The sequence below is a fragment of the Aphidius gifuensis genome, linkage group LG1 (genome assembly GCF_014905175.1).
Source record: "Aphidius gifuensis isolate YNYX2018 linkage group LG1, ASM1490517v1, whole genome shotgun sequence".
Classification (NCBI taxonomy): Eukaryota; Metazoa; Arthropoda; class Insecta; order Hymenoptera; family Braconidae; genus Aphidius; species Aphidius gifuensis.
The window spans coordinates 23,460,535-23,487,693 of NC_057788.1; the positions used below are offsets into that span (position 1 = coordinate 23,460,535).

At 28.2% G+C, this 27,159-nt stretch overlaps 2 protein-coding genes across 3 annotated transcripts; one reads left to right on the plus strand and one right to left on the minus strand.

Moving 5' to 3' along the window:
• The first annotated feature begins 3,835 nt into the window (after positions 1-3,835).
• On the plus strand, positions 3,836-22,320 carry LOC122853702 (zinc finger protein GLI2-like). 2 transcript variants are annotated; one of them, XM_044154129.1, is made up of 4 exons: positions 3,836-4,326; positions 17,794-18,174; positions 19,924-20,067; positions 20,175-21,719. In XM_044154129.1, the coding sequence occupies exons 2-4, from the start codon at positions 17,795-17,797 to the stop codon at positions 21,463-21,465; spliced, it is 1,815 nt and encodes a 604-aa protein (XP_044010064.1). In that variant the 5' UTR covers positions 3,836-4,326; position 17,794; the 3' UTR covers positions 21,466-21,719. The 2 variants fall into 2 exon arrangements, with proteins under 2 accessions (XP_044010064.1, XP_044010057.1); XM_044154122.1 differs by lacking the exon at positions 3,836-4,326 and having other exon boundaries at positions 16,634-18,174; positions 20,175-22,320.
• A 118-nt stretch (positions 22,321-22,438) lies between these two features.
• Positions 22,439-27,158, minus strand: LOC122853720 (nuclear pore complex protein Nup54). The gene is made up of 4 exons (XM_044154140.1): positions 26,907-27,158; positions 24,367-25,679; positions 24,058-24,285; positions 22,439-23,967 (listed from the first exon to the last, which is right to left on the minus strand). Exons 1-4 carry the CDS (start codon positions 27,004-27,006, stop codon positions 23,845-23,847), a joined length of 1,764 nt encoding a protein of 587 aa, XP_044010075.1. The 5' UTR covers positions 27,007-27,158; the 3' UTR covers positions 22,439-23,844.
• Between the last annotated feature and the right edge of the window lies 1 nt (position 27,159).

The following is a 27,159-nucleotide window of genomic DNA, read 5'->3' on the forward strand; positions in this document are numbered from 1 at the left end:
AATGACAAAACTGTATACGACGAATATGTAAATTGAGTTTTGAATTTACTTGAGTAGAAATTTAATGCTTTCAAAAAATTGTCAATGAGCATTTCAAATGATCCAAAAGATTTCGGTAAATTAAAAATTAAAAAAGATAAAAAAATTAATAAGCTCACCGTTATTGCAGTTCATGATGAAAGCTCTCGAATGATGTCGTCGACTTGTCTAATTGATTTCAGATAATCTGCAACAATAATTAAAAGAAAAAGTAATTATTTAATTGAAATAAAAAATGATACAACAAAGTTGCGGGTCGAAGGAAAAATTAAATAATGTAATTTTTTATTGCAAAAAAAAATATAATTAGTACATGAAGGTAATTATCATTAAATTATATTTGACCTTTAAAGTATAGTATTTTTTCGTTGTCAGCTCAAGAATTCAATATTGCAGAACCAAGTTAAATCGACTTTAAATTAAATTGGGTTGAACATCGACTGGGTGTCAAGATGTTACAAGTTGCCATAATTTTCTATTTACAATGCTATACTGATGGGTTTGTTCACTTAACATTTCCAGTTAAATTTAAATTATCTCTGGACCAAGTCACTTGGGAATTGTATATGTGTGCATATAAATACATTTGCATTTTTGAAAAATAAAATTTTTTTAAATGGTACCCTCAAGGCTCTATCCATGATATTGAGTAAGCAGAAAATTAAAATTCAAAAAACCGGATTATTTATAAATGTATATCATGAAAAAACTACGGAAATGTCACTTACATTTTATTCATTTAATTTTTTCTTATTTTCTGTGTAATGATTTTATTTTTATTTTTTAAATGTTATGTTCACTCTACTCTTGTGTAAATTACGTTCGTTTATCAGTATGACATTGACAATATATGTACATGTAATTCTACTTCCGTTTTTTTTTTTTTTTTTTCCTTACCGCAATCTTAAACGAAACAAAAACTTGTTAAAGGCAAATGAAAAAAAAGAAATAAAATAAGGCCCTGAATTCTCCGAATGTGATTAACTTACTTTTAGCTTGATTTTATCCTTCAATATAATATACACCTATTTTTTTTTTCTTGAAAGTAAATCTTTTGAAATTTTCTTTTATTTTTGGGTACAGTTCTCAAAAATATATATCCACACGCCCTGAGCAATCAGTTGACAAGAAAATATATAATTATAACTTGGGATTATATTCATTTTTAGAGAAAATCATTTTGAAGAAAAAAAAAAAAAAGGAACAAAATTGTATCAGTTAAATGTCATGAAAAACATGAGTGAGGGTTAGAGATATCCAACCCTCTTTGTTGGGTAATTTGAGCCTTTTTTTTCGAGTTTCCAAGGGTGATCTAATTGGGACCACCGGGGTTGCAAGTTGCGGCTTTAAAATACAAGACAAAATAACCAATAGTCGTATGTCCGTAACGCGCTTCTAATTGGACTGATTTACAACCTTTTATTGTCTCCATCAGCAATATTACCAATGAATCAACATCCGTTCTTTACTCTTGCCACACGCGTAGAGCTTCCTCTCATTCTTATAAGAGGTTGTACAGAAGGTACTCTTTACGGAGTGAAACGTAAGGGAAATATATTTTATGTTTATACAAAAGTTGCGTGCAGCGAGCTACCAATTTTTAAGTATATATATATAAAATTTAGTAATGCAAATCTTCAGCTTATTTTTCTTAATTAACAATTAAAAATAAAAAATTAAAATTCAGCCCTTTTTTAATACAATGTAATAGGTTTTTTTTTTTTTTTCAAATTTAAAGTTTTTAAAAATTCTAAAGAATATATTATATATCAATAATGATATATTGACAGTCGAAAATTTTAAAATGATATCAAAATACCTCGGGGACTACCTTAAGGTATTTTGAAATTATTATCTTTCAAAATAGAAAAAAAATCTTTGGGATAAATCTTGAAAATAAATATATTCCGCGCAGTCTTTGTAAATAATATTTTTACAGTTTTCTTGGACTTGTGGGGGTCATATTTTCTCTAGGCTACATGGTGATTCTAGATGAAAATAAAAAAAAATATATATTTATTTCATCCAAAGCTTGGTCGATCGATCTTTCATGAGACGTCAACATGCACAGCCACACGCATATATTTTACATGGGTCGCTTTAAAACTTAAAACCCTCAACGCCGACCTTCAATGGAACTTGATCCGGGCGTATACATATATATATATTCTCTCTTTTTTTATCTCTCATTCACGTATGTTCTTGTTTTTTTTTTTTGGTTGCATATTTTTTTTTTTTTTAATACTGGTTGTGCGTTTATATGGTAAGTACAAATACGAAGATGAGAAGATGAGTTACGCGTACGCCCCGCGGCAAAATTTGCTCCAAGCATGGAAGAAACAAGAGACAGATATATCAAGAAAGAGAAAGAGTGAAAAGTTAAACATCATATAAGAAGGGGTAAATTTTTTTTTACCTGAAAACCAGCATGCACATGAATACCATACTTTCTCACTCTCTTTCTTTTTTTTATATTTTTTTGTCTTTCCATTGCCTGCCTGCGGTTTTTCTTTTTCTTTACTTCAACCGGCCCTTTAGTACCTCACTTTACCCCTTCGGCTTATCTTTTTCTCCATCAACCTCTTATTATTTTTGCCCTTCTCTTTTGGGCCTCTCACTCTCTCACACCCGCCGCCAATCATCCGTGCGTGCATTTGGGGCCCTCTTTTTATTTTTCTCCTCATTCCATACATCGCGCATCATGTATGTATCCACGTGGCGCTCAATTCAACGTTTTTTTTTTATTTTTATTCATTTTTTTTTTTTTTTTTTTTCATTATTATATATATTTTTTCTCTCCCCCACTTTATTATATGTACATATAATATATATATATTTTTTTATTCAGCCTTTTGCTACCGGCAACTTGCAGAGAAATGTATCACCGGGAGTTCGTGTGGGTTGTAGCTGAAGCAGCAGCAACAGGCTCTTTGCATGAGCCTGCGGGCAAAAAAAATATTCTATCTCACTCACTCATTCACATTTATTCATATAATGTATATAGTTACTGCGAGAGATATCATGCAGTTCCGTCTGGCATACACTTTGTCTGATTACTCTACATATGCGGGACGTCGGAAATATTTTATATACAAGTTGCAAATAATATTGTATTTTTTATTTTTTTTTTTTTTCATCTTCTATAAGTTGAACGGATGATATAAATAAAGTAAGAAGCAGTTATTGAATTTTATCATTAAAACGTCTGACCATAATTATTATTATTTTTTTTTTTTTTTTCATTAATAAATTATTAAACGCTATATATCTTTTTATATTTTTAGAATATTTTTATTGTTCCTTAAAAACAGATAAAAATAAAAAAAAAATATATATATATATACATAAAGATCAACACATAGATTTAGCTACTCAACGCATGTATATACTCTTTTTCTATTGTCCAATGCTGAATAGCCGAGGCATAATTTGGATGTATAAGTAAAAGATGAAAAACAAAGAAAAATAAAAAAGTGTACAAGTTGAAATGAGTTTAAATAATAAAAATAAAAAAAAAAAAGATGAGGGGAAGTTATATGACATTAGTATAGGGGTGAGTGGTGGCCGCGTGTGGTTACTATGGTAGGGGGAGTTAAGTTAGGTTAGGGGTCTCTCCCCTCTCTCTATCAAGACCGCCTCCTGGGGCCCATAGGCATTCTGTGTTAGTATACAGGCCCACCGAGCGCCACAAATTCTATATACTACTACTCAACCAAGAGGTATAGAGTGAGAAAGAAATAAATAAAAATTAAAGACCAAGAAGGATCGAAGAAAAAGAAGGAAAAAGAGAAAAAAGAAAGAAAGAAAAACGAACCAAAAAACCCACACGCAAGAGACCAAGAGAAGAGAGATCGGGACTCAACAGTCTTTACCTCTCACAGTCAGTCAGTCCGAACTCATCCTTGGAAACTTGTGGTTCGGCTTAAGTTTTAACTCTGATTTCAGTTGAATAAAACACGTGTTTATATTAATACTTATACATTGTCAACAACAAATATAAATAAACTATACAACGTAATATTAATTAATAATTATATTATTAATTTTAGCTAATATAGTCAGTTAAATAATTAACAAATAATCATTCATCTTTAAACAAAAAAAAAAAAAAACAATAAACTCCTGAGGATAATAATTTGTGACTTTTATTTGCGAAACTTATATTGAATTGACACTTTTGTGAGGTGAATTTTAATTATTAAAAAAATAGCTAAACACAAGTGCGTCTGAGGGATTTTTTAAATTCACATCAACAACGAGATAAACATTCAAACGGATCTTTCATTGGTGAGTCATTTTATACAAATGAATAATTTTTGTTATACTATTCTTTGTTTACATATCTTTGGTATTTCGTCTTTTACAATTTTACTTGAAAACAGGTTCTCTAATATTTTTTTTCTTTCTTTTATTTCATACTTGAGGTGTTTTATACAGTCTCGAGTTATTGTTTTTTTTTTTTTTTTTTTTATGATCTACCTGTTTTCAAGAAGTATCTTGAAAGACAAAGTAAAAAAGAAATCTTTAAATTTAAAAAACGACCAAAAAAAAATGTGCAAATAATACTACAAGAAAACAAAAAAAAGTATTATATTTTAGTATATATATAAAAACATCATAAACAATCTAATTTATTAATAAATAAATTTAAAAAAAAAAAAAAAACATTAATCGTGCGTTTTGCTAGCTTGACTTTTAAATTGAGAATAGTTATCATTTTCCAATCGTTTTAAATCCTATTTTAATTAACGAAGATAGACAGGGAACAAGACCAAACAGCAAGATAAGAATACTAAAGTTGAATAAAGATTAAAGACACAGGGTGAATCGGCTCAGTTGAAATAACCAATGGCCCAATGCCAGGCTCGATTTCAATCAAACCTGCTTATTTGCTACTTTATTCAATCTACACACTTTCAAAAGATTAAATATATAAAAAAAATTAATAAACCATCAAAAATCGAGCGAAAAAAAAAATAAAAAAAAAAAAACAACAAAGCTCTTGAAAAGTCTTCAAAAAGAACAAAGAATCATAAATATTATCCAAGTACTAGCTAGATAATACCGATCTATCAAGAGAACGAAAAAAAAAAAAAATAACAGAAAATATATTTATATATATATGAAAAAAAAATAAAAAGATACAGAAAGGGGGAGAGGAGGGGTACAAAGTCGTTATTCATTCATCGACGCGAAAAGATTTTCTAAAAGCTTCCCACAGAAAATGCGGGGATGAGTCGTACTCGTATTGTATTGTTGCCCCTCTTTGATATATAATTTTTTTTTTTCTCAAAATCTGAGTATAACCAAGAGTGATTTCTTTTTTTTTTTTTTTTTTTTATTATTTGTTCGTTTATATTGTCCCCCTTGTAGTACCCCTCGTCCCTCGGCCTGTCGATGATCATCCACTACCTCGTGATGATTTGAATTATACTTTTTTTTTGTAGAATAGAAATATTTGAAAAAAAAAAAAAAATTCGCTACACAGTGTGACAATGATGCTTCCAATATTCATGTCTTCTATTCGAAAATATAGTAGTTGTATTTTTCAATACAGTCACCACACCTATTTCATCAATTTCATCTATTTCATCTATTTCGTCAGTGTGCAATGTCCCCTCGGGCCTAAGTAAAGAAACAAGTCCATGGGGGAGCAGCTAAGAATAGTGGGCCCCAATGGTAGCTAGCTTCAAAGATGGGATTATCTTGGGTCAGGTACGTGAATTCTAAACCGTATCCAATACAACTATTTCACTGTTGCTTATAGGCACAAAAAAAAAATATAGAAAAAAAAATATAAAATAAAGATTCTCGGTACATTTTTTTTTTTTTTTTTCCCTCTACGATCATCATATTCATACAAAATATGAGAAAAAAAGAAATTTTTTTCTCGATGACAGCACAATGCTTCTTGGCTTTAGTAATACAAGGCTGCTAGATATATATTTTATTTATTTTTTATTTTTATTCTTCCAATGGGATTGCGCAAAAAATTGTTTTTATAATATATAAAGCTCCCCTCTTATTTATCCCAGTATGTGGGAGTTCCGGAGAATGATTTTTTTTTTTTATAAGTACAAACGGAAAGAGCTTCTGTTGAATCTCTATATCAACACCTATTCAATATATATCTTTTTTTTTTTTCTATTGATCACATGCATGTACCTAATTTTCTTGTGTCAAATTTTTTTTAAAAAATACAAAAAATAATAAGGACTTTTAAGACCAAAATATTACGCAGTCCAGTAAAAGCTGTGATTATTTAATTTTTTTTTTTTTTTTGAGCAAAAATCTGGTTGAATTTTTGACGGTTAAATTTAGAATCCGGCTTAGAATAAAAAGGTATCCTTTGATAATAATAAGACATGTGAAATAAAAAAGATCAACCGTTGGTGGACTATGTCCTCTGACACTAATATAAAATGTAAAAGTTGAATCACTGATAAAGCCCTATGAAAGTAAAAAAATTAAAAAAAAAAGACCGTTATGAATTTATGAAACAACCCTGAGTCATTTAAACGTTTCTTTTAATCTTACGGGGGTTAGACAAAAAATAGGGATTCACAGGAACTAGGTGAAGATGATGGGACAAAGTGTCCCGTCTGTGGAACTTGAAATATAATATAGGCACCAGCACAACACGTTCCCCAATATAACCGGTATCCCTAGGCAGGACCGTTGATAAAAGAAATTCAAAAGTACCTTAATCATTTCTTATGCACATTATATACTTGAATATATTTAAACCAGCTTTAAAGTTGAGTTTAAAAAATAATAAAAAACAAGAAATAAAAAGGTACACACATGCAGTATAGCAAGATGATCAATGCACGAGTGTGTATATATAGTCTAGGGTGGAAAAAACAAATCAGGGTGTGACTGTACCATTGTCCCATCAGGGTTAGTAAGACAGGTTTCATTTATGACACATATGGTAATGATGCTTCTTTTATTATTCTCGCGTTTTTTTCTACTCCTATTTTTTTTTTTTTGTCTCTTGTTTCCACTATGGGACCCGCAAGTAGATAAAGGTGGATCCAAAGGTTAGCCTGTAGGTTGCAATGCACATTAACATATTTTTACTCCGTATTTTTTACCATTTAATGTTCCACTGATATTTCTAAACAAACGTCCCACGTGAGAATGGCCCACAAGAACTGGGGTGTCGTGTAATTTTAAATAAACTCATGGAAAAAAAAAAAAATATATGAAATTTAAAAAAAGATTTACCAACGGACGTGTAACATGGATATAGAAAAGATACCCATCTATTCTATTGTTATGAAACAATAACAATCAATAAATAAATATTTTATCAACCCTTTAATTTACATTTGAACTGAATTTTCAATATTTATATGATAAATATTATTTAAAAAATTATTTGCCATCAATAATAAATTGCAATATACAACTGAATTTTTAAATTTCATAAATCACATTTATTTGTTATCGTTTTAATTTAAATAAATAAATAAAAACAAAATATATCATATGGGTCTTTTGAAATATATGTATACAGAAAAGGTGACTGATTTTTTGGGAAGCCACAACTCGCAGGGGAGCCAAAACATACGACAAAAGGATGAACACCGTTGTTTTGGTTAAATGTCTAGTCTTTTTTTTTTTTTTTTTTATGATAAAAGGAATTCATTCTTGGGATTTATTATTATTATTTTTTTTTGGAAAAAAACTTTTTTGCTTACGGCTATAGAGTTTTTTGGTTAGTTGTTTTCTATTTCTTGGGTTTACGGCTGTAAAATTTTTCATTTAAAAAAAGAAGAAAAAAAAACACCGCAATAACCCGCAGTGAGAAATACACAAAAAGACCTAGACCACCGCTCTCATTTCCAGTAGAGCTTCTTTTTTTTTTTTTCATCCAAAATACACTTTATACAATTAGCAACAATGCAGGAGACTCAAAGACCCCTGCCAAGAAGCCACCAGCTATGAACTGTATATACTATACGGTTTTCTCTATATGTACCCAGTTATATATTCTCGTTGTTTCCTTTAAAAACTTTCTATTCAACTCCCGCATATAAATATATATAAACCAAACCCATTGGCCAATGTGTACATGTATTCAAGCACACAGTGGATACATGAAGAAGATGGTTTCCTAAAAATACAACTATTCAATGTGTAAATATATATATAACAATATACATAATATATAAATAAAAATAGTCATACGGTAATTGTTGAACATGACCAAATAACAGGAAACAATCTCAGCATGTGAGTGAAAAGAAAAAAAAAAAATAAAAAGAGTATACGATGAAGAGGGCTAGATAGTTACTGGTGATTTAAAAAAAAAAAACCCAAAAATATATTATCACAGTTTACGGACGGTAGTAACAAAAGCGTATCACCTGAAGCGTGTAAATAGGGGAAATATAAATATATACCCCTCACACGTTTAAAAATTATATTCTCATGGCTATATAGTATGAAAATACCCGAAAAATATGTTTTAATTTATACTGAGAGTTAATTAAACATGAAATCATTGCTACACGGTAGGGTGGTTTTTTTTCTGATTTTTACATTTTACTTTTCGTGTATATTTTGTAAAGAGATACCTATATATATATTTAATAGGGAAAAAAAAACCACTACCTCTTTTTATTTGGTTTTTTAGACTTCGTGTGTGGTCTATTCACGTCTGATGGTCACTTGGAAAGGTGTCACGTTGTGTGTGGCACACCATGCAAAACACCATCACGTGACATCCGAGAGCCTTTCCTTCTTCTTCCTCTTAATGTTTTTTTATCATTTTTTAAAAAAGTTTTTTTTTGTAAATTGCATTAACATATGGAATATATACGAGGATAAATTGAAAAAAAATAAAAATGACTGATTATTTTGGCATGGAATAGACGCACACATAAGTGGGTTGGAAAATTTTAAAGCTAAAGACCCCCCGAAGATTGGAAAAATTCTCAGCTGATGATGGCACTTTAGTGACAACGAAAAATTAAAAAAAAACTAACATGTGTTTTTCAAATGTGTTATGAGTATAATTTAGCTCTTTTTTTTATCCCTTAACACTAGCCCTAATCGATTTGTTAGCTTGAAAAAAAAAACACCATGAACCCGTTGAATTTTTTTCCTTATTTTTTTGGACCATTTGACCTTTTTTAAAGTCAGATAGTGTTGAGGTGGCGATGAGATCATTCTTGATTTAATTTTATTTTTTTTTTCCCTTCTACTCTCTTCTTTGTTATTATTATTTTTTTTTTTTCTTGGTCCATCGAATTCTGAAATGAATCGCTCTGTGGTTTTTTGAATAAACTGTGCGGCTTCGGTTCTTTTCTACTTCAACGTGGGAGGTCTTTCTCGTTGCGCGTGTTTTTTACTCACCCTCTTTGACCATTCTTTGATTTTTTGACCTTCTGGTGTGGGAGTTTTGAATCATTTGTCAATGCGGGCCCAGTTAAACAATTCGTCACACTCTTATACTGAACCCAAAAACCAAAAACTAGTATGGTGGTATAACTATATGGGCTTCCATTTATCCCCCATGAGGATTTCACATCCCCCGCATATACATATACAACACCACGAATCTTTTTTTCATCTTGATTTTTTTATTCTTCATCTTCTCTCACCTTTGATTATCTAAAATTTACTTTTTTCGTATATATAACCGATCCGCGTCCAATCAGACGTGTAAAATCAGTGATTAATCATACCCAGAATTTCATGTACAACCCGACACTATAGATCTTATATCTTTTCAATTTTTTTATCTCTAATATGTTTTTTCAAATATATACCTATATACTTTTTATGCGATGAATAGAATTTATAAAAATTTTAACCAAAATTTTCTCACACGCATTGAAAGTTTTTACTATTTGAAAAAAAATAAAATATACAAAAGGTGTGCAAATATTTTCTCTTCTACAATACATATCTGTATACGTGAGAAATCCGCATATCCGGGATCATGAAAAAATCATTTTTGGAAAAAAAAATACCAAGCTTGGTGTCCGATGTGTTGTTGAAAAATGTGTAAAAAGGAACCGATGAAATGTACAGGGGGGCAATAAGCGGTTGTGTTTATCTTTGACCCATAGCTTTTTTTTGGTATTATTATTATGTTTTTTTCTCTTTTTGAAAGATGAGCCAAACGCGTATACAAACTATGCGCTTTGGGGTTTAAACAACTTTTAAAAAACTATTCGTAAGGGAAAAAAGAGGTGTATATATATATATACATATGAAAGAAGGGTGTCAAGGCCCAAGAAAAAAAAAAAACATGAAAAAATATATATCTAAAAAATATAAGAAAAGAGTAGGAGTATGAGAATTCAACCGGCGCCAGAGGCCTATTAAAAATCATCCTTAAAGAACCAATTATGTAAATGAGAGCAAAACCCGAATCGTCGCGTCGTTGTTCTTGTATTAACGGCGACCGAGTTTGAAATTACAGGCTCTCTTCATTTTTATTTCTCGTATTTTTTTTTTTCTTTTAATGTATTTTTTTTTTTTTACCTTGGTGCCCTTTGGGGGTGGCCCTGAGAATCAAGCTGAGAATTGAAAACATCTCTTGATTTTATTATTTTTCAAAAAATTTTATTTTATTTATTTTCAAAATTAAAGACGAAAAAAAAAAAAAAAAAAACTTGTCCGCCCATCAGTTTATCTATCTATATATATGTATTATTTCTTTCCTCATCTTACTCCAAAAAAAAAAAAAAAAAAAATACACAATAACAAATCGAGCCTATAATTCTTAATTAACCCGTGCCACAAACTGAATTTTTTTCTAAATCTACCTTACTAATATAAGGGCCTATAGAACCACAAAAAAAAAATTTTAATTCAACTGATAAAAAAGCTTATCTCAAACTTAATTTCAATTTTAAAAAAATATTCATATAAAAAAAAAAGCTAATTCCTATATTGAATTAATATAAAAAATATACCTTAGCTCCATGAATTTAGGCCCATTTATTTTAATAATTTGTGGATTGATTTTATAAAAAAAATTCTTTTGGAGATAATCTTTTTAAAATGACAATTTTATTATGATTAGTAAAAAATAACAATAATTGAAATAATAAAAATAAAAAAAAAAAAAAATGGCATTAAATAAATAATGTCATGGGATGCGATCTGTTTTGGCCAGTGAGGGGCTGAAGAGGGTAAAGAGGGAAAAAAAAGGCAAACGAGATAGTAGTAGCGGCATTGCGGCAACTTGAGACGGGATGTGGCGGTGTTGTCGGTTGAAAAATATAGTGGGAGATTGGAAGAATGGGTTGAGTGGTTTTAAGAGAAGGGGACTGAAAGTAGTCAGGCCCAGAGGCATAATACCACTACAAATAAACATTTGATACATATATTAATATAGATATATATATATATATACACATATGTAGACAATAATACATATGGAGATATGAGGAAAGAAGAAGATGAAGAAGAGTCTTGAATCTTTCTCAGTAGCACGCGGGGGAGCTGACTACGCCTTATATTGGACTCCCGCTGTGAGGACCGCGACCAGTAGCTATCCACTGTCTCGTTTGTAATAAGTTTTATATACATATATATAAAGCATATATATACAGCACCATCCAGAATTGCACGCACACAAAACCATTACAATATTAATACTTGGAGAGTCTTATAGTTGTAATAAATCAACGGGTGTGCCTCGAAGGACGTTTTGCTTACTCGTGCGAAATCTCAAGCATTTAAATTCCCGCGGGGGAGCATTCTGTTTTACTTTTAGTTAATTTTTTTATTTTTTTACTTCTTTTTAGATACTGCATTTTAAGTCTCGCACTTGCTCTGTGTATTTTTTTTTATTATATTTCTTCATCTCTACCGCTTATATTAATTTTTTTTATTTGTCATGTGAAATTATTTATTGCTCACTGATTATTATCACATGGCAATTCAATCTTATGGAGTTTGAAAAAAAAAAAATATAAAAATTTATTTGATATTATTTTTAATGAGATTTTACCTTACTTAAATATTTGTTAATTATTTTTATTTATTTAATTTATTATTAATAATTTTAACTTTAGTTATATTTGTGCGTTGAATATATTTTTAATTTTTACTATTATATGCGGTGGTCAATTTTTGATCATACAGTTATACTTATATTTAAAGAATAAAAAAAATTAATTTATTTTGTATATTATTATTAATTTTTGTATATATGGTGATGACTGCGGGGATTCTCATCGCAGTGTTATATCCCACGGCACTTCTGACCGCATCTTACACTTATTTATTATTATTTTTATTTTTTTTTATTGTTTAATTATATATATTTTTCTCTTTTCTCTCGTATACTCGAATATAATACGAAGCTCACTTGAAATACTATATAATAAACGATATGGGAAGTTGCTTCGGAGAGTAGGACAATAAAAAAAAAAATAAGGGAAAATTATTATAAGACAAGGACACTCAAGAAAGCCCCCCAACCGAGTTTTTAAAAATTTAATGAATACTTTGAGATTCTCCTGCTGCGACTACGAGTGTATTGCATTTGTACGTACATATCTATAAGAGGGTAGATTTTTTATTTTCAATTTTTCTATTATTATTATATTAAAAAAAAAAAATCTCCATTTCTTTAAAAATAAAAAATAAAAAAACATAGAACCAGCAAAAATACTTAAGTGGACTTGTAAAATTCTCATTTTGACAAATCTCAAAAAATTCCCAAATAAAGTGCGGTCGCTTCGTGAGATTGAACTCGCTGGAAATGTTTTTTTTTTATATAAGTGATGAAAAAAAAAAAGAGGTGGGAAAGGGCCAAGACATTTCGGCATTCTGGCGGTCGTTGAGGCGACGTTAACCTATCTTCACGAGATCTTGATCTCCAAGAGTAAAAAAAAAAAATAATAAAAAAAATTACAAACAGGGAAAAAAGAAGAGGAAGAAATACTCAAACATATTTTCTTGAGTTTATAGAGCCACATGGACGGTGATCCTAGTGTATATTTCCCTTCTTTTTTTTTTTTGATGTTTTTTACGATTCTATCTTTCTCTTACTCGCCGACCAAAAAGATATTTTGCTTTCATATAATTTTTTTATATATATTTTATCTTCTCCTCTTGCCTCTTTCTATCTCTTATCCCTGGGATATTTTTTTTTTTTTTTTTTTCATGGTCCTTTTTCAGTACCATCGTCTTCCTTCTTTCTACCTGTTTCCACGGCGTTCCAGAAAGATCAAATGCCGACATGCCGACAGCTCGTGGTCCATGGGGTGTCATGTATATAAAAAAATGGTTATAGATAGAGGAGGAGGCATCGAGAAGAATTGCAGAGGGAAAAATATGAGCCAAGGGGGTCGTGACCATATTCATTAATATATATCCATCGAAGAATGCTGGGGGTATACTTTTTAATGCCATTAAAAACCTGATTTTTTTTTTTTTTTTCTCTCAAAGAATATTTATTTTTAGTATACATTAATGTATTTAAAAATAAATATTTTTTTTATTATATTCGCATTTTTTTATTACATATAAAAACTCATGATAATTTGCAATTAACGCTTATCAAATGACTCTCAAACAGTTGCAAAATACCTTCATTAAATTTAGGTTTTTTTTATGAAAATAGATGACTCAAGTATAGAGTGACTGACCGACTCAACACCTGATAGTTAATTCCGACTCTACCGACTCTACTACTGATCTAAAAATTTTTATATTTATCATTGTTGTATAGTATAAATTTTATTTTAAAAGAATTTTATAATTTTTTTCGTTTATTTTTTTTTTTTATCATCGATACAACGTCTGTCTGTCGTATTCGTTTGCTTTTGAAAACCACTACAGCGTTAAAACCAATCGAACGACATCCTCAACATGACGTGAAGATGGGTAAAGACAGATAACAATCATTTAAACCAATGCGTTGACATTGTATTCGAGATTTATATTTTATTTTTTTAACAAGAAAAATGAGAAAAAAAAAAGGACAATAGCGACACACTAGTTTGATTTAGTAACATATCTTTAAAATGTTTATTGTAAGCTTCTTAAATTTATATATACTTTATTCAAATACATTATGTATATTTATAAATTTTTTTATTTTTGACCTTCATTATCAAGTTTTTATATCTTTTGTCTGGCATCTTTCAATCGACGTCAATATTTTTCACCAATTTTCACCCCAATTTATAATATGAAAATTGATAATTTATTGACGAAGCATATTATATTTTCTAACGAAATAATTAACAAGTCATGAGATACAACAAGGCTAAGGATCTCAATATATATATATTTTAATTAATGATGATATATAAAATAAATATATATGAGTATAAACCCAAATTAAGAAATAAAAATAAATATTTATTTAGCTTATCAGTTGAAAGACAAAAAACAATAATGTTACTCAGGAGGCCCCAGAGCCCCTGTGTTATCACAATAATCCAGTGATAACAGGCTTCAAGAACTTCCAAGTTGTCTCAACTCAAATATATACTTGTATATTTTTTTTTTTTTTTTTATAAAAATTTTCCACTATTAAAATTTTAAAGATATAAAAATAAAAAATAAAAAAAAAAAAATATTAAACTAAAACTTTACATGTCTACTTTGATAAGAGAAAAAAAAATAATAATCATTGCTTAAGTATTTTTTTTTCTACGCAGCTTAATATTTGAAGTTTAATGACAAATATGTAAATATAAAATTAAATACCGTTGAATAATTACTTAAAGTACAAGAAAATGCGACTCAGGTGAGCTTATGTGTCACACTTGAAGGCCATTAGCTTGTTTTTAATCTATGTATATAAAATTTTTTTTTTTAAACCACGTGCGATTGTTCGCCTGCCACGAAGTGTTTTTAAAAAAATAGTCTCTATCTTCTTTTTTTGGTTTAAATTTTTTTTTTTTTTAATATACTACATACTGGTTGGTAAAAAAGATGATCGACATAGCAAGAAATATGGAGAAAAAGTGGGAACACTACCACTACTATACAAAAAAAAAATAAAAATAATATCTTCACGTGATGAAGTCGTGTTGTCTATAACCAGCAGGCCTATTTTTAATATCATGATATTTATACTTTGATGTATTTTCTTCACGATATATAATAAACAAAGCTATTAAAATTTTGGGTTTTTTTGTTTGTTTGTTTATATATTTCTATTGATTAGTTAATTGCTTACTAGAGTGGAAATTTCCATATTAATAATTAAATATAAATAGTCGAAAATATAAAATAATAAAAGTATATTTATATAAGGGATTAATAATTATTTAATCAAACATATTATGTAGAGGACATGTTGATAAAATTCCTGTTGTTCATTTGCTGGGGAGCTTATTAATTATATGTTAACTTTAAATTGTCTGGGTGGTGTCAATGACAAATATCAATTGGGAACGAGCCAAAGGTCATTTTTTAAGTTTTATTTTAACTGCGGAGAAAAAATATGAAATAAACCTCACACCACACATAATTAAAAAATTCTAAAAAAAATTATTTATCAAATATAAAAAAAAAATAAAAATAGAAAAAATAAATTTTTATTTTTAAAATTAATATTTTTAATGGAAAAATATAATATTTAAGTATCGAAAAAAAAATATATATATGAAACGAAAAAAAAAAAACGTGCATCTGGAAGATACTGGAGACTTTGAACCCACATGCTGATTGGTCAAATAAAATAATCAATTGCAATTTACACGATCCCCCCCGCCAGCCGAGACATACTTATTCGACATCAAAAAAAAAAACATTATTTTTTCCCGAAATTTTATAAGGTCATCAAATTTAAAATTATCCAATTATTTTTCATATCCTAAATATATACTATACTAAATTATTCCTCATATCCTAAATCCACAATCACCCCCCAATATACATTTTTTTCCTGGTTCAATTGAAATGCCTCAAAAAACTTGTTAACCAGATAAAAATTATAAATTTAAATATTACATATTAAAATGACAAAAAATAATAATAATGATTAAAAAAAAGAATTTATATTCTTCAATTTGATTAGGGACTATCTATAAACGAAAAAAAAAAAAAAATATGATAATAAATATGATGATAAAAATATTTAATTCATATAATTTAAATTAAACATTCACGTGTAAATAGAAAGTAGTGTTAAACCAAACATTGCGGTGTTTATCATTTTGCAATGACCCGCTGAAAATATATTTCTCATAAAAATAATGTATATAAATATACAAAGTCTGATCATATATATATATTATTATATTTGTTACTGACAATTTTTTTCCGTCTCTCTCCCTCGTTAACTTTAAAGAAATCATCCAGACAAGTGTTGCAAAAAGAAAAAAAAAAATAATAATAAATAAATAAAAAAGAGACAAACGACATGAAAACACACCCATTATCATACATTTGTGCGACGTCTGGTTATCAGAAAGAAGCTTGTCGGCCAGAGCTCATAGTGAAAAAGATAAAAAAAAAAAAAATTAAAGAAAAAATAAAAAAAATTGTTAAATCCGGCAGCGGGGTTATGCGGCTTAAATATATACCTAGGAGAGGGAGAGCCTCGTCAAATGATGATAACGAGATATTGTATATAAACTGCCAACATAACGACGGACGTTTTAGTTTGACATTCGTTCGTCTCATTGATTGAACTTCGTGTATATTCAACTGTGTTTCATTTTTTTTTTTTAATTTCTAATAGCCCCACTTTTTTTTTTGATATATTATTTTAAATTCTTCACACCTTCCACCACCATTTTATCAATATTCAGTTGATTAATCAACTTGCTCGAGAAGCCTGTTACTTCACAGTGTCTTTATATCAAAGATCGCGAAGACTGAGCCAAGCTTTTGACTGAGCTTTTGATCAAGTGAAATATATAGAAATCAACAGCGAATAATTATCAACAAAATGGCTTCTTCAAGCTCCTAGCAGGACCGTGGATAATTCTATTTTTTTATTTATTTTTTTTTATTCTATATAATTTTGAACTATTAAAAAACAATAATTAAAAAAGTGTTTAAAATTTTAAGTTGATATAAAAAACAATTGAGTTTTATTATTTTACAAAACTGTTTTATTTAAATAAATTTCAATTCCGGCCTAGTTATGTTTTCCATCGAGTACAGCAAACAATTTCTGAGCTATCGCATTCTCAAGTCAAATCGTTTCAAATATATCTGACGATAAGAACTCGGACTAAGTGTAAAAAAAATTTTTAAAAAGTGAAGATTTGTGGTGGTATTTTTTTTTTTTTTTTTTTATTAATTTTCTGGTGTTGATTTTATATTTACACGAAAGGTGTACGACTTGTAGTTGCAATTAGCTCAGAAATTTAATTTCAATTTTAAATTTATTAAAAAAAGTTCTATAAATTTCGGGAAACAAATAAATAAAATTAATAATGGAAGATCTATGTCAGTAAAATTGCTCAAGACCTGGAAAGTCTATGGAGTTTGCATGATCTCGGTAGAAATATCTTTGAAATAATTAGGCGATAAAAAAAAAATTCTAAATTTCTTTCAATTGAAATATATAAATTAATTAGCAAACAGAGAGAAAGCTCACGTGTCATCGAATAAGTTTAAAAAAAAAAAGCAGAGGCGAAATTTGATACATTTAAAAAACGACGATAAAAATTTTATAAAGCAAAAGCTATTTGGAATAATTCAGCACATTTGGTCGTTTTTTAAACAACACAATTGATAGTGCTATTTTTGTTTAAAAAAAAAATTACTCAACTAATTTATCAAAATGATTGTTTACGTTCCTGGTAGAATGCCAAATCAAATTGGTCCATACGGCTCAGCACGTTATCCAGGTACACTATTGGGACCAGTACCTGGCTATTATACACCAGTAACAAATTACGTAACTGATAATAATCAACATCATTATCGTAATATTGGTGTTACAAGTGGTCAACAAAATATTTATCAAACACCATTAAATTTGCCAATTTGGCCTCGAAGAATGCCGACCGATGAGGAACTAGCAACGTCACCAGCTGGTAGATTATCTGCACTTGGAACATCACCAACAAATGGACCAGCAAGTGGTGGTCCACCAAGTCCAGCACACAGTGATTCTGATGCATCAAATTCAAGCCTTGAACTTGGTTCAGTAAGACGTGGTGAAAATGCACATCTTAAATGCAGGTAATTTTATCTTTCAATTATTATTTAAAAAAAAAAAAAAAAAACCTTCTCTATTTTTTTCATGATAATAAAATAATTCCAAGTATATAAATTATACATGAAGAATCCACGTGTACATGAGTACACAAGATTTATCATACATACGGTTACTCAAAATTTATTACTTATTGACAATATACGACGCTTGAGTAGGTATTCAGTTCTTGATAAACCAAAAAAAAAAAAAATAATACCAAGTATCAGTTTATCTTACTGATGTGTATTTGCCATTATTATCATTCCAACTACGTTTCATATAAACGACATGAATTATTCCTAAAGCCGTCAGACGTATCAGCACACACTCGTTGAATATATCACATTCATACAAAACATACTTAATTTATCTGTTTATTTATTTATTTTGTAATGGTGTAAAAGCCCTCATGGTGGTGATGATGACACCATATAAACTATGAAATACTACTTATGATAATCCGGTTATAACCAGTATCAACTGAATTAAAATAATATCTCTATTGTAAATACGACATTTAAAATACTGAAAATTTTGTTGTTACTGTCACTATTAAATTAATCTCTGTCTCAGTATAAATAATATATACAGACTTGACAATAAATTATATCATCATATTCAAGATAATATTATTATTTTTTTTTAAATCCCAGAAGTTTATTTAAAATCACTGATAACCCAAAGATATATTCATCGAGCTATCGGTTGTATATTTTAAAAAATTTTTTATTCATTTTATTCGTTTTAATAATTGAGTATTATACTACGATATACTTTATATGTATATTATATTGCTTGAAAAAATATTTAGATAATGAAATTTAAAAAATAAAATAAAATAATATCTTCACGTAAAGAACGCATGTAAGAGATAATAGTCTAATAATTGTAAGTGTTTTATCAATTGTGCTGGTACTTGTCATCATTGTATAGAGTAAAACGGTTTTTCCAATTTTTTTTTTTCATTATTTTTTTTTATCATCCTCTTGACAGAATTACTGAACAAACAATTGTACACAAATTCCTCTAGACACTTGGATAAATCATCAACGTAAATGATTTTTTTTTATTTGATATATAAAATTGGGATGGCTATTTTGGGAAATTATCTCATGATATTTAAATTTTATTGTAAATAATATTTTAATTATTATATCTCGTGTAATTTAATAAAAAAAAAACATACCGATAAATGAGGAAAATATAAAAAAAGTAGTTTTTAATAATTTACGACGCAAATAACTTTGAGAAAAAATAACAAAAAAAATTCATTGAACTTATCAGAGTTTGCTGAGGTTGATGCCAAGTCAATACTGATTAATGACTAATAAAGAAATTGATTGAGTAAAAATAATAAATATATGAAAATAGTTTAATATCAAGGAAGTATTTGCAAATATCAATGTCAAGGGGGTCAATTTGTTTTAATTTAAATGCATCTTTTTTTTTTTTGTCATAAATTAAATGTTAAAATATTTGTCGAATAAAACTGCGTAGAAAATAACTAGCTGGTAGATTTATAAATTGATTTTTAAGTGGAGTCAATAAGACAGATTGACATCAATGAGTCGAATAATGTATCATAAAAATATCTAAATGATAAATTTTTTTTAAAGATAGATTTAAAGATATATTTATTGGGTTCAAAGATAAATATTATTAAATACGATTAATAATTTTATATAACTATTGATTAAAATTTAATTGGTTTTTTTGTTTGTATTTTTTTCTAGATGGCACAGTTGTGGAAGATGGTTTGCATCGTTGGAACAATTAGCAGGTCATGTTGCTAGACTACACGCAGCACCTGGTGCACGTGGACTATTTTATTGTGGTTGGGAAGGTTGTGCAAGAGGCGAGCGTGGATTTAACGCAAGGTAAATTTAGTTCAAAAAAAAATTAATTAATTAAAAAAAATATATAGGTATATAATATGATGATGATGATGATGATAATAATATAAAAACTTTTTATATTTTTTTAGATATAAAATGCTTGTACACGTGAGAACTCATACAAATGAAAAGCCACATCATTGTTTTCAATGTGAAAAAAGTTTTAGCCGTGCTGAAAATTTAAAAATACATGCAAGATCACATACAGGTGAACGTCCATACGTTTGTCCAGTCGAAGGTTGCAACAAGGCATATTCAAATTCATCAGATCGTTTTAAACATACAAGAACACATGCTGTTGATAAACCATACTGTTGTAAAGTACCAGGTTGTCCAAAACGCTATACAGATCCATCATCATTACGTAAACATGTCAAAACTTATCGTCACTATGTCAATAATAATAATAACAATAATAACAACAACAATATCAATAACAACAATAACAACAACAACAATAGTAGCAATGAAAAATTACAAGAAAAAAGTTTTGATGAAAATAATAGTAGCCAAGAAATAAAATTTGATACAACACCAGATAAACAATCAAGTGGTACTGAATCAGATAAAAAAAATTCAAGTATTGAAAGTACAACATCATCAAGTCCAAAAGCAAGTAATAGTTTTGAAGAACAAAGAAAATTTGTTGAATGGAATAATTATTATAATTTACAACATGAAATAATAAAAGAACATGAACAAATAACACCACCAAAGAATTTTGATCATGATAATAAAATTTATCCAAGAATATATGATGAAAGCTACATAATACCTGACCGAATTATAAATAATGGTACAATATTTTCTGGCCAAACAATAATTGATAGATCATTACATGAATCACCAATTAAAAGTCCACAAAATATTAATGACAATATGATGATGATAACAATGCAATCAACACCAATTAAAAATGAAAAAAATATATCAACAACAACAACAACAGAGTGCCATAAAACAACAGTTGATTATAGAAATATTGAATCAATTGTCAATAGTACACCATGTAAAAAAGAAAATGTTATAAGACATTCGGTTATAAAAAGAGCTGATAATGTTATTAAAATGGATACAACAGAAAATCAACAAAAAACAATTGATGAAACAACAGATAATTGTTGTTGTCGACGTACTTGTTGTGTTCATAATAATGATTTATATAAAAAAACAAAAATATTATCGGATTTATTGATGAACAGTCCAAATCCATTATTCCGACAACTATTAGGAACAGTTGATATTAAAAATCAATTACAAAATATATGGAATAACAATGATAGAATTGTTAATAATGTTGTACAAGATTTACGAATGAAAACTGAAAATATTCATGAAATGGAACAAGATCTTCCACTTGATTTGACCATTCACAAATGATTGATACTTGCGATAGTTTGAGCCAAATATACCAATTGTTTTTTTTTTTTTTATTCTTTTTTTCTATATTTGTTTATTATTATTAATATTATTATTTTCTTTCTTTTTCTTTTAAATAATTATCATCATTTTAAATGTTAAATCTTCATTAAAAAAAAAAATAAATATTTATCTGGGATCCTAGCTGGTCTATGTTTTTATTTTCCGGGTTCGGATTTAACGAATTTCCCGAAAAATAAAAATCTGGAATCCAGATTCTTTTCTTTCTTTCCTACTTTTTTTATTTTTTTTTGTTCAATATGATAAATATTATAAATATATTTTCTATTTTCTATCGTCAAGGATACAACATGATTTTTAAAACTTTCTGATCAAACTTGTAATGCCAAATATATTTGTTATTATTAAAGTGGGAAAAAAAAAATCAAATTGTCAATCAGTCGGTGTGGTGGATGTTAAAAATGTTGAAGAATTAATATCAGTTATTTGCTCAAATGCTTAAAGTTAATTAATATTTTTTTTTTATACTAAGTTAAGTTTATAAGATCAATGTGTTGTTGTGCCTTGGTTGAAAAAAAAAAAAAATTATTGGGATAAGTTTTCAAAATTGTTAGTTATTTTGATTTAATTATGTAAATATTGTTAACGATTTTATTAATAATCGTTCATAGGAGGCTCCAATATGATAAACATGTTGAAAACTCGAAATTGGTTACAAAAATATATATATATATATATGTATATATAATATTTACTTTATATTATTATTAATTTTAAATATTTTAATTTAAATATTTGTCAACAATAAAAAAAAAAAACTATTTGCCATTTTATTTGCAACCAATTTCGACTGATGCCTCATATTTGAGTCAAATAGAGTGTATGTATATGTAAATTTAAAAAAAAGAAAAAACGATATCAAAAAAAAATAAAACCGATGCCGTTAATGTGTCTTATAATCCAACGAGATTAATAAAAATTAAAAACTGTTAAATGAAGTTTAAACGACTTCACGTAATAAAATATACATTATTTATAGAAAAAAAAAAATATTATTGTCTTTATTTTTGTGTTTTATGTTGAATAATTATGAGGATGAGAAGTGGCCTCAAAAAAATGGGTATTAATTATTAATTTTTTCAGTCAAATAGTTGTAGTTGTTGATTTATAAAAGCAAAATTTATAAAATCCAACTAAACTATGTATTTGTCGTTTATGTACACCAGTTTATACCAGTTAACGTATGTGTAAGTATTGATGTGTGTGTGTGCGCGCATACACGCAAAGATGCCGGTCACACAGACCCAAAACCGACGCCGCTTTTTTTTTCATCAAATTAATTGACAAAAAGTCATGAAAACTCATGATAAATATTTATAAAATGATAAGAATAAAATAATAAATATTAATAAAACACACATAGGCAAAATAATAATACATACATTCGACGACAAAAAGGTCAAACAGGTCACACAGACCAACATAGACAATACACACAGCAATGGCTAACATCAGCATTCATTTTTCTCGTATTAAATATTTCAGGATACTGTGACAATACTACTAAAAATAATAAATAAATCAAAAAACAATTAGTAAATATTATTAATTTGTTATGCATTAAATAATAATGAAAATAAAATAAAAACCCAAATGACGCCATTTACCAATTCAAGATATGTAATGCCAATGCGCATACACTCATAAAAAGGCTCAACATCAATTAAAAAAACATGATAAAATATAATTATTCATTACTCATTAAATCATAATAATTATTTTGAGTATGAATTTATAATTATTATTGGAAAAAAAATAATAATAAATACGTTACGTGAATCTAAAATAGACACACAAAATTTGGAAAAAAAAAATCTCAACCCGGCGTTTTTTTTTGGAGTTAAAAATAATAATATAATTCACTTTAATTAATAAATATTTAGACGCAAACGTGTTCTTTGTTAATTAAGCTTCAATAATATCGTATTTTTATAATTGATTAGTAAATATTAATTAGCGATTAAAAAGGATTAAGTTTGATGACGATGTGGCGTTCTTTCTTCAAGTTGATCAAACTGTAATGGCGGCTAATTGGAGCAATCCGGCAAAATTTGCACGTCGAATATGCAAATGGCGGTCAACCCTTCATCACCAATTTGCACCAATCAAAACGCCACATGACGCCATTACATATTGTTATCATTATTTTCTTTGTTACCGACAATGAAAAAACGCGCGATTAAAAAAATAATTATAAAAAAATCAATAATAAATTTGATATTGCGTTTTTTTTTTTTTCTTTTTAATTATTATAAATAATCGCACTTTATTTTTTTAATAAAACTAAAAAAATAAATAATTTAAAAAAAAAATGAAACCTCAGGATATTGAGTGGCCTGAGAGTAGATCTGACATTCCATCTTTGATTATTTTTAAACTTTCCATATCTGAGTGAATTGTTTCAATGAGTTGGGCCATTCCTTGCTGTTGCATTCCCAAATACTTGAAAAAAAAAATAAAAATATAAATAAAATATATAAAATATTATGTAGTTAAAAATGAATGTAATAATTAAAGAAAAAAAATACTTACAGTTTTAATGTCATCTTGGGCAATTGGATCCATGGTATATCTCTCTTGACTTTGCATGTCAACATGTCGTCTCATTCTTAATTGTGATAACATCTCACTAATTCTTCCTTTGAATTGTGTTGGTTGGCTTATTTGTGAGTGCATTGTTTCAAATCTATTTGTCAAAATTTCTTCTTCTGGTTGTAATGATAATCCAACTTTTCTCGTTATTTCTTGATGAACTAAAATCTAAAATAAATAAACTAAATTAACAAATCAATTCAAATAATTTAAATTTATACTTTTAAGATTGATAATTTTAATACATACTTGAAGTACACGATGTTGAAGTTCAAGTAAACTTCTACGATGCTCTTTTAGTCTAGCTTGAGTAGCAGTATGTTGTCTTTGGAGTCCTTGTATTCTTTCAGCAGCCATATCTAAAAATGCACGATGTCTTGTTGTTTCTTCTTCTTGACATTTTAATCTATATTTAACTTGTTGAAAACCAATCATTGGTACTGGTATATATGTATCAGGATTTGGATTATCTAATTGTGCTTGTTTCCATAATCTTGGATCAATTGAACATGGTGGATTATCAAGATATTCTTTTAATTGTGATGGATCAAGTTTAACTTGTGCAAACATATTTTCAACTCCCATTTGTGTTAATTGTCCTTTTTGTACAGCTTGTGATAAATATACAACTAATTCATTTGCTGGTATTTTTCTTAATGAACCAGTAACACCTTTTTCTGATACAAATATTGTTATTTGACATTTTGATTCATTTTGTAATTTTATTGTATCAATTGTTACTGTTAATGATTGTTTACTTCCAAGTATTTGATGTAATGAATTTATTAATTGTTGTTTACCATCTTTTATTTCTTGTTCTTTTTTATTAAAACATAATACAACAAGTCCATCATTATTATCAGCATTTGGCATTTGACTATAACCAATTGCTTTAAAACGACATAATGGATTTTCTTGATTGAGTTCAATTGGTGGTGCATTACTTGAATAATGTGCTTGTCCAGTGCCCCAAAGTGCCTGTATAAGATTCCATCTGGCAATTGTGTTGTCTCTTTCATCATTAAATATTTGACAATTAAATACAGCATTGTATAATGCCTCGGAAATTGTATTTGTTGGTTGTTGTTGCTGTTGTTGTTGCTGTTGCTGCTGTTGTTGTTGTTGTTGACCAAAACCACCACCAAAATTTAATCCAGTTGATAAATTTGTACCAAAACCTCCAAATGTATTGTTGCTTGCTAATGTTGTTGCTGGTTTTGCACCAAATGCATTAAATGTTGGAGCAGTATTTGTTCCAAATGCAGATGGTTGACCACCAAAAAGTGAAGGAGCTTGTGTTGCTGGAGTTGTTGTATTTGTTCCAAATGTTGAATTAAAATTAAATGGTGTTGATGTTGCTGGTGCTGCTAATGTACCAAAACCACCTGTTGTTGATGTATTACCACCAAAACCAAATGTTCCAGTATTACTAAATGTATTTGTTGCTGTTGTTGTACTGCCAAAACCAGTTCCAGTTGATGCTCCACCAAATGCTGGTGCTGCACCAAAACCTGTTGATTGTGTAGCTGGTGTATTAAAGCCAAATGATGTTGATCCAAATGCTGCGAGAAAAAAATTATACATATATAATTATTAAATAAATTTTGTTTCTTTTTAATGATATTTTTAATGACTGATGATTGTGATATAGAAAAAAAAAAAAAAAAAAAAAATTCAACACAAGAAGCTTCACTTACTTTGACAAGAAATAATAATTATTATTGACAATTGAAGATTGAATTTTGGTTAGTTTAAAAATTCATATGTTTCAAACTGTCAAAATATTTGTAACATTTTTTTTTTTTCATGCCACTTGAAAGATATTAATTATTTAATTTTTTAAACTTTTATGTTGTTATGATTTTTTATTTATTAATTGAAGCAAAATGTATATGGAAAAATTAAAAATTCCAGTGAGTTAATTTTTTTAATTTAAAAAATACGTAAAAAAATTAATGCTTAATAATTTTAGAAAAATCGCAATTTTCGAGAAAGATTATTGGGTTCATTGAGTAGTAACGAGCTTTATCTTGCTCGAAGACAAAACGATGATTCAACGGAAATAATGAATATGATTGGAATGACTGATGTTACAATGCCAGTAAGTAAATTGTTTTGAAAATAAAAAAAGTATATAATAAAGTAATTTTGTTCTAATTAAATTGGTTAAATAAATAAAGGAGCCAACAGCCGAAATAATGTTAACCACACTAGGTCAACCACCTGATGTCATGTATGATCTAGATGAATCACCAATTAAATCATTGTCAACTCATGCAAATATAGCAAATGCAATTGCTGTAACTGACATGACTCAATTATCACAATTTGATATAACAACTCATAAATCATTAACATCAACAATATCATTAGCTGGATATACTGATCATTCAACAATATTTATAATACTAGCTATTTTGACAATTGTTTTGTTGATATTTTTATGTGGTATTGCATGTTTAATTGCAAAAACACGACAACGTTGTGCGAGTTCAAGAAGCAGTGAATGTGATCCAGATTGTCAAAGTGCAAAAGAACCTCTTATTGGTACATGCAAACTATCACCAATGACAAGTAAATCATGCTGTTTAGGAGAACGAAGGTGATAACAAGAATTGTTGAATTAAACATAACCTTAAATTTTCATTACTCAAAAATAAAAAAAATATATATAAAAATAAAACAAACAATAAATAATAAATAAAATAAAAAGGATAAATTAATGATTACATGACAACAATTTATAGATAAATAATAATTTTCATGACAAACATGAGATTTATTCTTACCAGGTTTAATAGCTGCAGCTGTACTTGTGTTTGCTGCCGGAAAAGCAAAAGAAGTTTGGGCTGCAGGAGCTGCTGTACCAAATCCACCACCAAATGACATTTTTAATTATTTATATTAACACTTATATAATTTATACTTAATAATAAATAATATAACAACTGAACTAACAACAATCGAACACCAAGCCAACACGTTTGTATCACTTTTATCACACACAAATACACAAAATTCAGCGTTGCCACAGCCAAATAT

Excerpts from the sequence above, each read along its gene's own strand:
- LOC122853702 (XM_044154122.1), top strand. The coding sequence starts at position 17,771 with ATGATTGTTTACGTTCCTGGTAGAATGCCAAATCAAATTGGTCCATAC. Across the intron at positions 18,175-19,923 it reads AATGCACATCTTAAATGCAG|ATGGCACAGTTGTGGAAGAT; the intron begins GTAATTTTATCT and ends ATTTTTTTCTAG. Across the intron at positions 20,068-20,174 it reads GAGCGTGGATTTAACGCAAG|ATATAAAATGCTTGTACACG; the intron begins GTAAATTTAGTT and ends ATATTTTTTTAG.
- LOC122853720 (XM_044154140.1), bottom strand. The coding sequence starts at position 27,006 with ATGTCATTTGGTGGTGGATTTGGTACAGCAGCTCCTGCAGCCCAAACT. Across the intron at positions 24,286-24,366 it reads TTCAACATCGTGTACTTCAA|ATTTTAGTTCATCAAGAAAT; the intron begins GTATGTATTAAA and ends TATTTATTTTAG. Across the intron at positions 23,968-24,057 it reads CCCAAGATGACATTAAAACT|TATTTGGGAATGCAACAGCA; the intron begins GTAAGTATTTTT and ends TTTTTTTTCAAG.